At 47.9% G+C, this 15,423-nt stretch overlaps 1 protein-coding gene across 9 annotated transcripts in view; it reads left to right on the top strand.

Annotated features, from left to right (window-relative positions):
* si:ch211-200p22.4 (phosphatidylinositol-binding clathrin assembly protein) overlaps positions 1-15,423 on the top strand; it is a 50,408-nt gene that overhangs the window by 8,634 nt on the left and 26,351 nt on the right. For 6 of the 9 annotated variants that reach the window (XM_030337764.1, XM_030337758.1, XM_030337765.1 and 3 more), the window contains exons 1-6: positions 6,653-6,727; positions 11,997-12,072; positions 12,399-12,501; positions 12,702-12,795; positions 13,529-13,640; positions 14,295-14,401. In XM_030337764.1, the coding sequence (XP_030193624.1) occupies positions 6,668-6,727; positions 11,997-12,072; positions 12,399-12,501; positions 12,702-12,795; positions 13,529-13,640; positions 14,295-14,401 (552 nt within the window). In that variant the 5' untranslated portion in view covers positions 6,653-6,667. Of the gene's footprint in view, positions 1-2,891; positions 3,035-6,652; positions 6,728-11,996; positions 12,073-12,398; positions 12,502-12,701; positions 12,796-13,528; positions 13,641-14,294; positions 14,402-15,423 lie in introns of those variants that run through there. The other 3 variants (XM_030337766.1, XM_030337762.1, XM_030337761.1) reach the window with 1 other exon arrangement.

Genomic DNA, 15,423 nt, shown 5'->3' with positions numbered 1-15,423 from the left:
GGTTTTTAATTTTTTAAAAGCCATTGCTCAAGGTAATGGTTAACTGTTTTAGGTAATTATTCTCGTTCTTTTGGAGGCTGTATTTCGGTTGAACTCTGCTACCCATCATGCAACGCTGGCGTACTTGGCAGCCTCTGGCCCTAGTTAGCCTAATGGAGGGTATTATACAATAATGTCAAATCGCATTACTCCAGTTTGCCTGGTAATATTAATGTGGTCTGGTGGTCGCTGCTAGACACATTGAGGAGACCGAAGACATAAGGAGTGTGTGTGTGTGTGTGTGTGCGAGATTGTGGGTTTGTTTATGCGCCCTTGTGCGTGATTGCACACGCTCTTAAGAGGGCAATTCTCTGACTCAAGCAAAATAGTTGAAATATGTGGTAGACTGTGTGTGTGTGTGGGTGTGTTTGTGTGTGTGTCCTCCAGTCTAGCAGAACTCTAATGAGAACGTGTTACCGTAGTTACCATGTGGGAGGACCAACAGCCTACAATATCCTGTCGTGAGAATCCATGAGGGGAGGGGAGGGAAAGTATGTAATTTTACCTGTATGTGTGTGTGTTGGTGTGTGTATACTAGAGATGCGCGGATGGGCTTTCATTTCATCCGCAACCGCATCACAAACGCATCATCCATCCGCACCAACGTTTTTTGACCAATTTTCAATAAACCACATCCGCCCGCCATCTATGGAGGTAGATTTGTGTCTTTATTATGCAATCAAAAATAATAGGTTTGAGAGCAAAACTTTCCACACTGCAATCAAAAAATAGGTTTGAGAGCAAAACTTTCCACACTGCAATCAAAAAATAGATTTGAGAGCAAAACTATCGACACTGCAATCAAAAAATGTTTTATTGCAAGATAAATTAATGTGATAAAAAAAATATTAATGGGAACCCAAAAGTTTTGTTTGCAAATCCAAAAGTTTTGTTTGCGAATCCAAAAGTTTTGTTTGCGAATCAAAAAGCTTTGCTTGCGAATCCTAAAGTTTTGCTTGCGAATCCAAAAGCTTTGCTGGCTGTTGAGCTGAATCTCGTGGGCGGGACCTACGCCGAAAGATGTAAAACACGTCTCTATTGGCCAGTCTCGATCAGAGTGACAGCTTGGCAACATCCACAGTTAGTAAAGAGAGAGGGAGTTCTATTTCGTGTAGGCTACGCCGTCTAGGCTTCGCCTTATGGGCTTGTCCCGTGCGCGCACTTGCGCGCCCTGAAAATCCCGTAGGCCTCCCTGTCAGCCGACAAGGAGACCATGGCAGAGGAGAGCAGGGCGATGTTGTTGACCGCCGCCGCGGATTGAGAGGCACAAACGAACACCCTGTCCGTCAGGCCGACAATCTGCTTCTGGAGGCGGTCGGGGGGCAGCGGCTTTTCGGATGTTGCCAAGCTGTCACTCCGATCGAGACTGGCCAATAGAGACGTGTCTTACATCTTTCGGCGTAGGTCCCGCCCACGAGATTCAGCTCAACAGCAAGCAAAGCTTTTGGATTCGCAAGCAAAACTTTCGGATTCGCAAACAAAGCTTTTTGATTCGCAAACAAAACTTTTGGATTCGCAAACAAAACTTTTGGATTTGCAAACAAAACTTTTGGGTTTGCAAACAAAACTTTTGGATTACCATTAATATTTTTTTTATCACATTAATTTATCTTGCAATAAAACATTTTTTGATTGCAGTGTCGATAGTTTTGCTCTCAAATCTATTTTTTGATTGCAGTGTGGAAAGTTTTGCTCTTAAACCTATTTTTTGATTGCAGTGTGGAAAGTTTTGCAAACCTATTATTTTTGATTGCATAATAAAGACACAAATCTACCCCCATAGCCATCCGCCGGTTGCTTTTATACGGCGATGCAAGGCGCTGCTGACGCGAGGCTAGAAAGCTCTTGCGTGTTCTTGAAAGGCGACTGATCCAATGAAGCAAAGATATTGCCAGGCCAAAGTCCCTAGTAGGCTAGTCTATTGCCTGCGCTGCCATCGCCGAAGCCTTGATCAATAGTCCGCCACCAAAGACGTTGACGTCGCTTAGCAACCGAAGACGCTGGGGTTGACAAGTTACCTTGACCGTGATCTGCTTAGCAGCAGTGAATTATCAAATATAATTCACCGCCGGAAGATGTTATATATAAGTATAAGGGTGTTTTGTCGCGTCATCCGCCCGATCTGTGGTTAAGCCGCGGAGTCCGCGGCGGCAACCGCCAACCGCGCATCCCTGGTGTATAAACAAACGTCACGGTGTGTTTGTCCAGGCAGGCGTGTACCCAGCGTTGGTACGTTGGTGTACAGAACAACACTTATCAACGCAATCAACCCTCCTCTTCCTCAACCCTTTCCGTTGTCACAGCGCCAGCCACGCATTAGCGGTGACGCTAAGGAAAAGGCTTCGCAGTCTGAAAACATGGGGTTGATTAACCTACCCTCTAGTGACATCACAAGTGGGCGTGGTCACCAACCAGATACAGGATGGTTGGACTAGTTGGTACATTCCAGTGGGGAGGCTGGGAGAGGTCAGGAAGTATAACTATTGCATTAGATGATTGACACACAGGAAGTTACAACACCGTTAGAATGGAGCAATTGCCGCGGTTTTTGACACTGTGGTAATTGTTATTCGTGGTCGTGGCAGGTCAACCGTTAACCATCACGCTTACATGTAACTAAAACAAAAAGGTTTGACCTTTGCGAATTTGGCACGTGTGTGTGTGCGCACGTGATTTTGGGTGTGTGTGTGCGTGTATGGAGGCACATTAGTAATGTAAATGTTTTCCTAACCTGTGTGTGTGTGTGTGTGTGTGTGTGTGTGTGTGTGTGTGTGTGTGTGTGTGTGTGTGTGTGTGTGTGTGTGTGTGTGTGTGTGTGTGTGTGTGTGTGTGTGTGTGTGTGTGTGTGCCAGACTTGATCCACTGCACCAATGAGATGAACGTGAGCATCCCCCAGCTGGCCGACACGCTGTTCGAGAGGACCGCCAACTCCAGCTGGGTGGTGGTCTTCAAGGCCCTCATCACCACACACCACCTCATGATGTACGGCAATGAGGTGAGGACACACACGCACACACACACACACTTCACCTCATGATGTTTGGTAATGAGGTGAGGACAAACACACCCACACCACCTCTTGATGTACGGCATGGTTTCTCAACGGGGGCAGTCCGCCCCCTGGGGGGCGTTCGCACAACCTAGGGGGGCGCTGGGAACGTGATTCCATTTTTGGGGGGTGATTTTAAACTTTTTTTCTGCGGGTGAAAGAATAGGCTACCTGAAATAAATAGCCTTTTTTCATTTATTGGTTTGTAACCCCTCTACTGTCTCAGCTACTTTTTACTGTCTATGCGCAGTGGAACAGTGATAATACAGCGCGGTTCAGTCCTGCACACGCCCGGACTCCCGTTACATCAGCTATCGTCATGATATCAGTAACGCTGATAAACATAACCCAAGTTCACGGCCGGTTAACAGTTCAATAACCAATACAACACAATCAAACTTGGCCGATAGCAAGAAAAATAATATCTAATTTTGTTTCATAGCCCGTTTACCTCCTACCTCTTGTTCAGTTCCAGCCGCTTTGAGCGTAGTCCCCACGAAATGGCCGTTGCATTTCAAATACAAAATATATAGGCCTTATTAGTAGGGGTGTGACGATACACTCAGCTCACGAGACGAGACGAGACGAGACACGTTATTCGTTTCGCGAGAACGAGACGAGACGAGATTTTAAGAAAACTACAATGACAAAATATGTGACTGGAACATCAGACTTTTATTTAACCGAGTTGCACATGCATTTTGAAATGTTTTATTATAACTCTTTGCATGCATTAAATTGAAACTAAAACTAACATTTATAAAAGTTGAAGTACAATAAATTAAATTAAATAATTATATTTTTTTGAAGTGCGAACAATATTATCTGCAAAACCAAATCAAAGTTCTACTCCGTCAATACATAGTGTGGAAACAGAGTCTGACCAAGTATGTCACTGACAACTTGGTATTGTCCGTGTCTTATCAGTCACTCTACTGCCATTCATAATTTCCGCCGGGTACCCAAAATGCTGCCAAACAAATGATTTAAAAGTGGCGGGGGCATCTTCGACGGTAATACGGGTATTTTCCGACGTCATTCTGACTGCCTATGGCTGCTTCCCCTCCTTCTCCTCCTCTTCTTCTTTTCCTTCTCCTTCGTTAGGTTCTGGCAGGCTAGACGTAGCAAAGGCGCATTACTGCCCCCACAGGCCACAAATAGAAGTTTGGATAGCTCACAAATCTCGCGAGACAGATTTTTAACGCGACGGGTAATATCGTTGAGTTTAATCTCGCGAGATCTCGTGGCACGAGATCTCGTCACACCCCTACTTATTTGGCCTCTGCGTGCAATCTGTTTTCGTGGAGCCGCGTTGCCCGGGCCGCGGTGCCCGTGGTTCCCGGGCCATTCATTAATTCGTTCAAGGGGCACGGCGGGAGAAGCGGGAGTGGTCGCGGTGCCCAAGGTCACGGTGCCCGGGCCACAGGGTGCCGCGACCGGGGCACGACGGGAGAGGTGGCGGCCGGGAGTGCCCGCACCGCGGTCACGGTGAATGAATGTTCAATCCAACCATTTCCTCCTCAACTCTTCTCTCTCTCTCTCTCTCTCTCTCTCTCTCTCTCTCTCTCTCTCTCTCTCTCTCTCTCTCTCTCTCTCTCTCTCTCTCTCTCTCTCTCTCTCTCTCTCTCTCTCTCTCTCTCTCTCTCTCTCTCTCTCTCTCTCTCTCTCTCTCTCTCTCTCTCTCTCTCTCTCTCTCTCTCTCTCTCTCTCTCTCTCTCTCTCTCTCTCTCTCTCTCTTTTTCTTTCTTTCTTTCTTTCTTACTTTCTTTTTATTGGGGGGGGGAGGATCAGGGTAAGGTCAGGAGGGCGTTTGCTCAAAAAAGGTTGAGAACCACTGATGTACGGCAATGAAGAGAGGACACACACACACACACACACACACACACACACACACACACGCACCATATCATGATGTACGGCAACGAGGTAAGTGTGCACACATGTACGTGCAGAGACGCAATGCACGCAACCCCAAATGATATATGCCAACTAGGGAAGGAGACACACACACACGCACAAACACACACACACACAACATCCACTTGAACTCGACATCCACTGGAGTGTACCTGAATAAATACTGAAGAAGCACTTCAAGTTCCCCATTACACAAGCCTTCCTGTTGTGGTTCCTCTTCTGCCGCATCATCCGGATCCTTATCTCCTATTGGAGGACAGTGGGCGAGAGGGGGGCGGAGTCATGTGACTTTTTTGCTGACTCAGAGGAATCTGTCACATAGTCACTGAGCTGCACTTAGAGTCAGGGGGTGGCTGGATTTCGTCATTGGTTCTCCCTTAACGACCCTTAAGAGGCCCTTAGTCAGCGGTTAATTAGCGCTGATAACCGATTAGTGTTTTTTTACCAGCAGAGGCTTTTCTCCAAAGCAACTTACTTAGGAGTTGAGATGCACGTCTAACCTGTGAACTAACCAACATTGACACAAGGCGATCCAATGGGAATACATCCGGTATCATAGCAACTGTGGAGACACCGTCCCGTAGAGCGAAACACTCGAAGGTCCCAGCCCTTTGTTTTTCCTCTGCAGTCTGAGGACCTGTGAGAGACCACGGCGACTCTAACCAGCGGTGAAGCCATGTGGCGTAATGCAGAAGTGGCCGACACAATATGTTTGTCTCACACGCCACACCTGCCAACAGGGAATGTTTAAGCTACACACACACACACACACACACACACACACACACACACACACACACACACACACACACACACACACACACACACACACACACACACACACACACACTGCATACACAATTTTGTAGCGTGTCTGTGTGTTTTGTTTTGTGCCAGAGAACACCAGTTTAGCAGGAAGCTAGGGAGAGCAATGGTATCGGACAATGTGAAATATGTTGCTATCTCATGTGGTTAAGCTAACCGGGTTAGAATGCCTCCCCACTGGTATCATAAGATTTATATGGAAATCAACCCAGAACGTTCCTTCAGTTCATAAAGTCACAATCACCAAATAACAGTTACAATGCTATTTCATCGGGATTAATGGCGAAATATTGAAAATAATTCATGCTCCAAAACAACATTTTTTGTTAATCATGAAGCGACCACAGTGAATGTCTCCTAAGCAGCACCCTCTGCAGTAATGTACTCAGCATCCATCTTCGCCCTCACTCTGTGCATCGCTTTATTTATGGGCCTTAAGATTTTATATGCTGGATCTCTCAGAATGTCGGTGGCGTCTGCCTCTCCCCCGGGTGCCAAGTCACTCCCAGCACATTAAGATCTCTGCACCTCCCACCCTCTGATATGGATATAGATGGAGATGTGTTCACAACCCAGCCGCTGCTATCATTTGACTATCCAAGCTTTTTGAGGGAAAGTGATGCAGTGGTTCTGTCTCATGGTTCATTGAGCCCTGACATGAGATGCTTAAATGGAGGAGGAAGAGGAGGAGGGCGAGTGAAGAAGGAGATGAGGAGCAAGAGGAGAGAACAGAGGAGGGGTGTGTGTGTGTGTGTGTGGGGGGGGGGGGGGGGGGGGGGGGGGGAAGCTGAATATATGTTGTATGCATTTGTGTTTGCACTAGAGAACGAGAGAGGTATGTCCCACAAAGACAACAGGACAACCTGTGATTGGTTGCCGGTGGTGACGTATTGCCGGGTGAGTCACTGGTGCATTGTGGATCATCCTGGTTCCGTACCATCGCCCCCTCTGGTCATGTGTGCAGGACTCGATCGACGCTGTGATTGGCTGTGGGTGACGTCACTCAATAGGCTGGCTAATAAACAATAGGGGAGGCGGGACCAGAGAAAATATGTGATGATTGGCAGCTTGAGTAATGGAGGAGGAAGAAAGAAATGGGAAAGTTGACAAGTAGAGGTGGAGAGGAAGGGACAAAGTATAAATTAAAGGAAGACTGAAAGAAGAGAATGAATTCTGAAAGAGTGAAACAAAAAATGACACCATGACGATGACTTGGTTGAGGATGTGATCGGCGGCCATGTTGGCGCCTCAACGCTGACCTTTAAAGGTCCCGTACCGGGGGAGTCCAGCTCTGTCCGGACACCGCCGGTCGCCATGGTTACGGTGAGCCCACCCCGGATATATATATGAGAGAGAGAGAGAGAGAGAGAGAGAAAAGGTGCTGACTCTTGGGTTCTGTCAAAGAGAACGGGGACAAGGTGTGTGTGTTCTCAAGGTCTGTGGATGATTAAGGCGAGTAACCCCTATTAGAGTCTGTGTGACCTCACACACACACAGAGACCCAGAGACTGTAGACGGATCACGTGGGGTGGGGTGGGAGGAGCTGTTCTTAAAGAACTCCCGCTTATCTCTTTGACACCAGAATCCTATCTTTAACATTCTGCTCAGCAACATAGAACTGCTCACGAACACGCACACACACACACACACACACACCCTTCAGAGAGGTGAAAAGTTTCCCCCTAAAGCAAGTCGAGTACAGCCAAGCAATCAATATCAGGAGACAGCAGGAGAGGGTGTGTTTGTAGAAAATTGCAGAGGTGTGTCTGTATGTGTATCTGACTTTCCACATTAAGGTACCTGTGTGTTTGAGATGTATGGAGTATACTGTACTAGTTCTACTTATACTGTGTGTGTGTGTTTGTGTTTGTTCACATTACCCTTTTATTTTTTGTTTTTTAACTGCCTTTATACTTGGCGAAATATTTTCAATCAATGTAATTAATGAGCCGATATGGGTTAGACAGTGAATACAGGGACAGGTCATTAAGGAGCAGGTAGGGGTTAGACAGTGAATACAGAGACAGGTCATTATGGAGCAGGTAGGGGTTAGACAGTGAATACAGAGACAGGTCATTAAGGAGCAGGTAGGGGTTAGACAGTGAATACAGAGACAGGTCATTAAGGAGCAGGTAGGGGTTAGACAGTGAATACAGAGACAGGTCATTAAGGAGCAGGTAGGGGTTAGACAGTGAATACAGAGACGGGTCATTAAGGAGCAGGTAGGGGTTAGACAGTAGAGAGATGGGTCCTAAAGGAGGAGGTAGGGGTTAGACAGTAGAGAGACGGGTCCTAAAGGAGGAGGTAGGGGTTAGACAGTAGAGAGACAGGTCCTAAAGGAGGAGGTAGGGGTTAGACAGTACCGTGATTTAGGGAATCTTGCTTTTTGCGGCCTTCTGGTAGTCGGAAGACATTGCATCATCTAACCCGGTTAGGGTGTTTTGACCAGGCATCAAACACCCTAACCATGTTGCCCGTTTGATCAACCTGGCATCTTACCTGATATGTAAAGATGTCAGGTAAGGCAAGGCACGGCAACTTTATTTATATAGCACTCTTCATACACAAGGCAGACTCAAAGTGCTTCACATATAAACATTGATATACAATAAAATAAAATAATAGATAAGTAAAAGAAAACATATGCAAAGAAATGGGTAAAATACAAAGTTAAAAAGGCATTTTAATATTAGAAAATAAAGGCAAAGTTAAAAAAGCTTTTTAGAAAGTGCAATGTATTTAAGATTTAGCAGAAAGCTAAAGCAAACATAAAAGTCTTCAGTCTTGTTTTAAAGGTGCTCAGAGTTGGGGCAAGTCTTAAATCCCCTGGGAGTTTACTCCAGCTATTTGTTGCATAGTAACTAAATCCTGCTTTCCCATGTTTCGTGTTTACTCTGGGGATAATTAACAGATTGGTCTCAGAGGATCTTAGTGGTCTAGAAGGCTGATGTAGTGGAAGCATATCAGTTAAATATTTGGGGCCTAAACCATGTGGAGATTTATAGGTTAGCAACATGATTTTAAAATCAATTCTCTGACCTACAGGAAGCCAATGTAACGATTTCAGAATTGGTGTAATATGTTAAAAAATGTTGGTCTTTGTTAGAACTCTAGCAGCGATGTTATTAAGGTGATGTTATTAATGATATACGTCGGGTACAGACTGCTTCGGGGTGACTGTCTGACTGCTGAACCCCGTGTTGGGTGCACTCATCAGGTGACGGCCTGTTACGAGGCAGGAGGCAAACAGAGAAAGACTTGTGGCTGGCGTCTGCACCCCGAGATGTCCCACCTTCGCCCCCCCCACTCCACTGTACGGGACGGTCCCGATGGCAGACGAGATATTTAGAGCCCGAGTTATTTTTAGATATTTAAAGAATTGTTCAGGTTTAGCGAGATGTGCGGAAAAGAACATTCTTTCAAGGGTTAGCGTTTCCTGCTCTCTCCGGATTGTTTATCCCCTTATCCAAACAGACAAAGTGTTTTCATGGTTAGCAGCATATCACGCCGTTGAACAGACCTCGATCTTTGAACGTTTGCGATTAACCTATTTATGTCGGCTTCAAAAAACAACAACACAAACGAGGAGAATCAAACGAGAGAAGAGAGAATGGGAGTGAAGAGAGGTTTCAAGATGGAGTCTGTTGCTTCAGACACAGAGAGGGCTCATGGCAGTCGGTGGTTCTGGTCATGTGACCTGCTGGCTCTGGGCGCTCCTCTGGGAAAGACCAGCCGCTCCAGACCAGCGGGCCAAAGGTTGAGGGTTTGGTGCCTTGCCCGGAGGAAAACCGAGCAGTGCAGATGCTTGGAATGTAAGGCGGGTCGCAGACGCCTCCTCCTTCATGAACATTACTGATACGTCTTGGTGGATAAACCTTATTTCTTGGTAGTAAGGTTGTTTATGCCTTCTTAAGTCAGTTCATGTCTTAGTCCGGTAGCTTAAATGATGTCTGACGTAAGGTAGTTTAAGTCTTAGTTGACTGGTCCAACTTATGTCTGGAGAAAAGGGGGACGCAAACATGATGTCTGCAATAAGTTAGTTTATGTGTTCATAAGGTAGCTAAAGTGATGCTGCATTAAGGTAGTGTGTCTCTTTGTAATGTAGCTCAAGACATATCTGAGATGAGCTAGTTAATGTCTTCGTATGGTAGCTAAAAGAATATCGGAAATCTGGTAGTTTAAGTCCTCATAAGGTAGTTAATGAATGTTGGGTTGGCTAAAGTTATGTCTGGAATAAGGTTGTTTACGACTGCGTAAGGTAGCTTCTAGTTGGAAATGGTTTTCTCCTGTTTAGGAAACACAAGTTGGTGTGTACATAACAGACCTTTAGCCCTAACCTCTACCAGGAGCCACCGGTCTACAGGGCGGTGTAGGGCTGATGCTAATCCATTAGAGCCTTGTCATAGCCCTCTGGTGTACGTGGTAAAGTCATCCCGCTGTCTCTGCTAAGGACATCCTTCAAGCTCCGGAGAGCTGATGCTTTAAAAGATACCGTTACTATGGAAACAACCTCTTCCTGAAATGATGACGGGGAGGGAGCAACAGAAAGAATGGCAGGGGAGGTGGGTGAGGGGGGGGGGAGAAGGACAGGATGAGATTGAGGGAGAGGGGCAGAGGGAGGGAGAGAGAGTATGAGGGGGGGGGGACAGGGCAGTTTTGGTTTGCGATACAGACAACGCAATGAAAAGGGCAATCAGTGGTGAGGAGGTGGAGATTGCGCCGAGTACCAGACAGAGTGAGACGGTCGGAAACAGACGGACAGACTGCACCGTCTCTCCTCCGTTGTAGCTCATCAGGGTCGTGAGACCAAACGGGTGGGGAGTTCGTCAGGCCAGTCCCCTCGTCTGCATGTCGTCGCTTGGCTGATTGACGACATGAAGGCACGTGGGTATAAAATCCTAATAATTAGATCAGTAAACTGAGACAGGCCGCTGGTTGCACTTTAATGCACAACATAAAATGTCGTCGGATCACATCCGTCACAAACCCTGACCTTGTCCGGGCGACCAAGCGTTCTGATTAGCTAGCTGGACATAATGGATTTTAAATAAGAAGTGACTATCCATAAAACAGAAATCCCTGCTGATCCTCCATGTTTTACTGTATTATCGCTGTATTGGAGATATTTAACCAGATTTTACTATATTTTATTCTATGGCCAGCTGTGTTTGCCAGTAGAGCAGATACACCATATTTTGTCTAGTGGTGGAGGATTGTAGGATTGTTAACTGGTTAGGAAGTTTGATTCCCAGCAGAAAGGTTCGGGGTTCGCTCCCCAGTGTCGAAGTATACCTCTATGCGCCCTAGAGCAAAAACCCCCCTCATCCCCTACCTGCACCTTGAAGGGACACGATGAGATATCTGTAAATTGGCGTCAGCCGGTCTAACCCAGAAGTTAGTTGAGTTCCGTATTCATCGTTGTGCGTCCAGAAGGGCAGTTCACTGGGTTAGCATTTCCTTTCCGTTAGCCGCCTCCATTGACCTGCAGGGTTACAGTAGCCTAGCTCCTGTTCGTGTCAGGGGAGTACACTTGAATGTCTTTTCCAAAGAGTTTCAATGTGTTCGAAGTATTCACTCCTTCAGAACAGAGATATTGAACTTTATCCTAGTGCATTATCCCAAAGACAAGCTGTCTTCTATCCTGCCCACTGTGGATGTTACTGATTCAGTGGGTAGAGATTCAACCCGTCGATAAAATATGAGCTAGAAAGAACGGCCATGTTGCACGCTGGTCTCTCCCCTCTGCTCCCCTCCACCTCTCCCTACCCCTCCCCTCACCTCAACCCTCCATCTCCCCTTCATCCTGCCTCCTCCTCCCCCTCCTCTCCCTCACTTCCTCCATGTTCCTCCCTTCCCCTCCCTTCTCCTCCCTTCTCCTCCTCTCCCCCCCCCCCCCTGACCCTGCCTCCTCTCTCCTCAGTGTGTGTACCTCTGTGTTGTGAGCACAGAATCAGGTTTTTGTGTGTCCAGGTTTCTGTGTCCTCTGATGGTAGACAGACAAACCATCTGCTTCTGGCACAAACATTTACACTGCCGTAGCACTCTCTCACTGTCCCTGTTCACAGTCCGGTCATTAACCCAGACCCTGTGTGTGCGTGCGTGTGTGTGTGTGTGTGTGTGTGTGTGTGTGTGTGTGTGTGTGTGTGTGTGTGTGTGTGTGTTGCAGCGTTTAATCCAGTACTTGGCGTCCAGAAACACCCTCTTCAATCTCAACAACTTCCTGGATAAAGGAGCCCTTCAAGGTACAATCTAACACACACACACCTGCACACTCACACACACGGATGCTCACATCTTGCTCACACAGACACACAGACACACAGACACACAGACACACAGACACACAGACACACAGACACACACACACACACACTTATAACAAACACTTATAACAAACACTTATAACAAACACTCATAACAAACACTTATAACAAACATCAATACATACATACAGGCGTACACACTGTACTCACGCACACCTTGCAAGCATGCGCGCACACACACTCATCACGCACACACACACAGCTACTGCGTAGGTGTAATGCATGTCCCTGTGTGTGTTGCCTAGGTTACGACATGTCTACCTTCATCCGGCGGTACAGCCGCTACCTGAACGAGAAGGCCATGTCCTACCGGCTGGTGGCGGTAGACTTCACCAAGATGAAGAGAGGGTAGGGGCCACACACGCACATGCACACGCACACACACGCACACGTGTGCACAACACACACTCATCAATCTGGCTGTCTCTATCTCATGGTCGTGAATATAGTGCAGGGTGTGTCTGTGTCTGTGTTCTACATGAGTGTGTGTGTGCCTGTGTGTGTGTGTGTGTGTGTGTGTGTGTGTGTGTGTGTGTGCGTTTGTCCAGGATCGATGGTGTGATGCGCACCATGAACATCGAGAAGCTGATCAAGACCCTGCCCATCATCCAGAACCAGCTGGACGCTCTGCTGGACTTTCAGGTACTGGAACGCCCCCCCAGAGCCCCCAGACCGGTCCTAACCAGTCCCTCTCCCCCCAGAGCCCCCAGACCGGTCCTAACCAGTCCCTCTCCCCCCAGAGCCCCCAGACCGGTCCTAACCAGTCCCTCTCCCCCCAGAGCCCCCAGACCGGTCCTAACCAGTCCCTCTCCCCCCAGAGCCCCCAGACCGGTCCTAACCAGTCCCTCTCCCCCCAGAGCCCCCAGACCGGTCCTAACCAGTCCCTCTCCCCCCAGAGCCCCCAGACCGGTCCTAACCAGTCCCTCTCCCCCCATAGCCCTCAGCCCAGTCCTAACCAGTCCCTCTCCCAGTCCAGTCCTAACCAGTCCCTCTCCCAGTCCAGTCCTAACCAGTCCCTCTCCCAGTCCAGTCCTAACCAGTCCCTCTCCCAGCCCAGTCCTAACCAGTCCCTCTCCCAGTCCAGTCCTAACCAGTCTATCTCCCAGACACCGGTCCTAACCAGCTCTCTCTCTCTCTGTCTCTCTCTCTGTCTCTCTCTCTCTCTCTCTCTCTCTCTCTCTCTCTCTCTCTCTCTCTCTCTCTCTCTCTCTCTCTCTCTCTCTCTCTCTCTCTCTCTCTCTCTCTCTCTCTCTCTCTCTCTCTCTCTCTCTCTCTCTCTCTCTCTCTCTCTCTCTCTCTCTCTCTCTCTCTCTCTCTCTCTCTCTCTCTCTCTCTCTCTCTCTCTCTCTCTCTCTCTCTCTCTCTTCCCCCCCAGGCTAGTCCCAACGAGCTGTCCAACGGTGTGATCAACGCAGGCTTCATGCTGCTCTTCAAAGACTCCATCCGTCTGTTCGCCGCCTACAATGAGGGAGTCATCAACCTACTAGGTACACACACACACACACACACACACACACACACACACACACACACACACAAGCATTTGTGCTGATGCAGGATAATAGGGGCTATATTTCATGTCAAGAGATGTGAAGCACTTTCTCATTTTCATGCACACACAGCGGGCCTCTGTGATCTCATGCCGGTTGTCAGGGCAACAGAGTAGTTTGTGACAGGTCATCATGTGGCTGCTGAGTGTTTCTGTTCGATTCCCTCAATCCAACTCTAATTATCCGCCCTCTCTCTCGGCCTCTGTCTCGCTCTTTCTCTCTCTGTCTCTCACTCTGTCTCGCTCTGCTGTGTGGCTCTCTCACTCAACTCCCTCTCCCCCTGCTGTCTCTCTCTCTCTTTATCTCTCCCTCTCTCTCTATGCCGCTCTCTCCTCTCTCCTCCTCTTCTCTCCTCCCCCCTCCTCCCCCTTCTCCTCTCTCGTCCCCTCCTCTTCCCTCTCCTTCTCCTCCCCCCCTCCTCCCCCATTCCTCCTCCTCCTCTTCCTCTCTCCCCCTCGGCCTCTTCCTTCTCCTCCCCCCCTCCTCTCTCATTCCTCCTCCTCCTCTTCCTCTTTCCCCCCCGGCCTCTTCCTTCTCCTCCTCCTCCTCCTCCTCCTCCTCCTCCTCCTCCTCCTCCTCCTCCTCCTGTAGAAAAGTACTTTGACATGAAGAAGAATCAGTGTAAAGACGCGCTGGATATCTACAAGAAGTTCCTCTGTCGCATGACCAAGCTGTCCGAGTTCCTCAAAGTGGCTGAGGTACACACGCGCACACGCACGCACACGCACGCACACACACGCACACACGCACACACACGCGCATACGGACACACACACTAAGAAGTCAATCAAACCGAGCTGTCTGAGTTCCTCAAAATGGCTGATGTACACGCACGCACACACGCACGCACATGCATACGGCCACACGCACCAAGATCTCAATCAAAGTGTTGCCTGGTTATTAATTAGTCAGTGTTCTTTTTCCCCCATCACCTGACATTTGCATAAATCTGAATTGTGAATGAGCCTCAGACACCTTCCCCTGTGCCATACGTCAAAGCCTATATTAAATATTTGATGGATGATTTTCCCACAATCCTCGACAAATACTTTGACGCCAGTCCACATATTTAACTAAGCCCAGAGGGATGAGGCCTTGACAACGCTGTAGACTTAGACCGTCAGAGGAAAATACACCCTTCTTATGTATGGGGCAGCAAGTAAACATGAATCAAATGATTATTGATTCATTAAAGGGGACCTATTATGCTTTGCGACTTTTATGACCTATAAACGTTGTTATAATGATTGATAGTCATGTTTAACCATACACAAAAAACGATGTAGATTTTTCGGGAAACTTTTCCTCTCATCTGGGCGCTTTCAGCATTCTTTGTCAACGCTCGGTTTCGTCCTTCTCCGCCCCCTCGCCCCCCTCCTGCCAACCCAACTCCGTTGGTCCGATTGGTTACCTTCCTTGAAGCGCGCGCGCGGGCAGATTTGACCATGCATATGGGGGCGCGGCAGGAATGCCTCTACGACGTAGATGATTTCCCTGAAATGTGGACAATCGCAAACGTTGTCCCGAGTGTTTAGCACTCTGCACAGCCACCCCAGACTGTCAGCAGGAATACGTCGAAATGCATGTACGTCATTATTTGACACTTTAGTATGGTTAAACATGACTATCAATCATTATAACAACGTTAATAGGTCATAAAAGTCGACAAAGCATAATAGGTCCCCTTTAATGTGTGCGATCAACAGTTCCCGGAGAATGG

This window comes from Gadus morhua, chromosome 17, assembly GCF_902167405.1.
Source record: "Gadus morhua chromosome 17, gadMor3.0, whole genome shotgun sequence".
NCBI lineage: Eukaryota > Metazoa > Chordata > Actinopteri > Gadiformes > Gadidae > Gadus > Gadus morhua.
The sequence above is the reverse complement of the archived record's forward strand: the minus strand, read 5'-3'. Positions and strand labels throughout refer to the sequence as shown.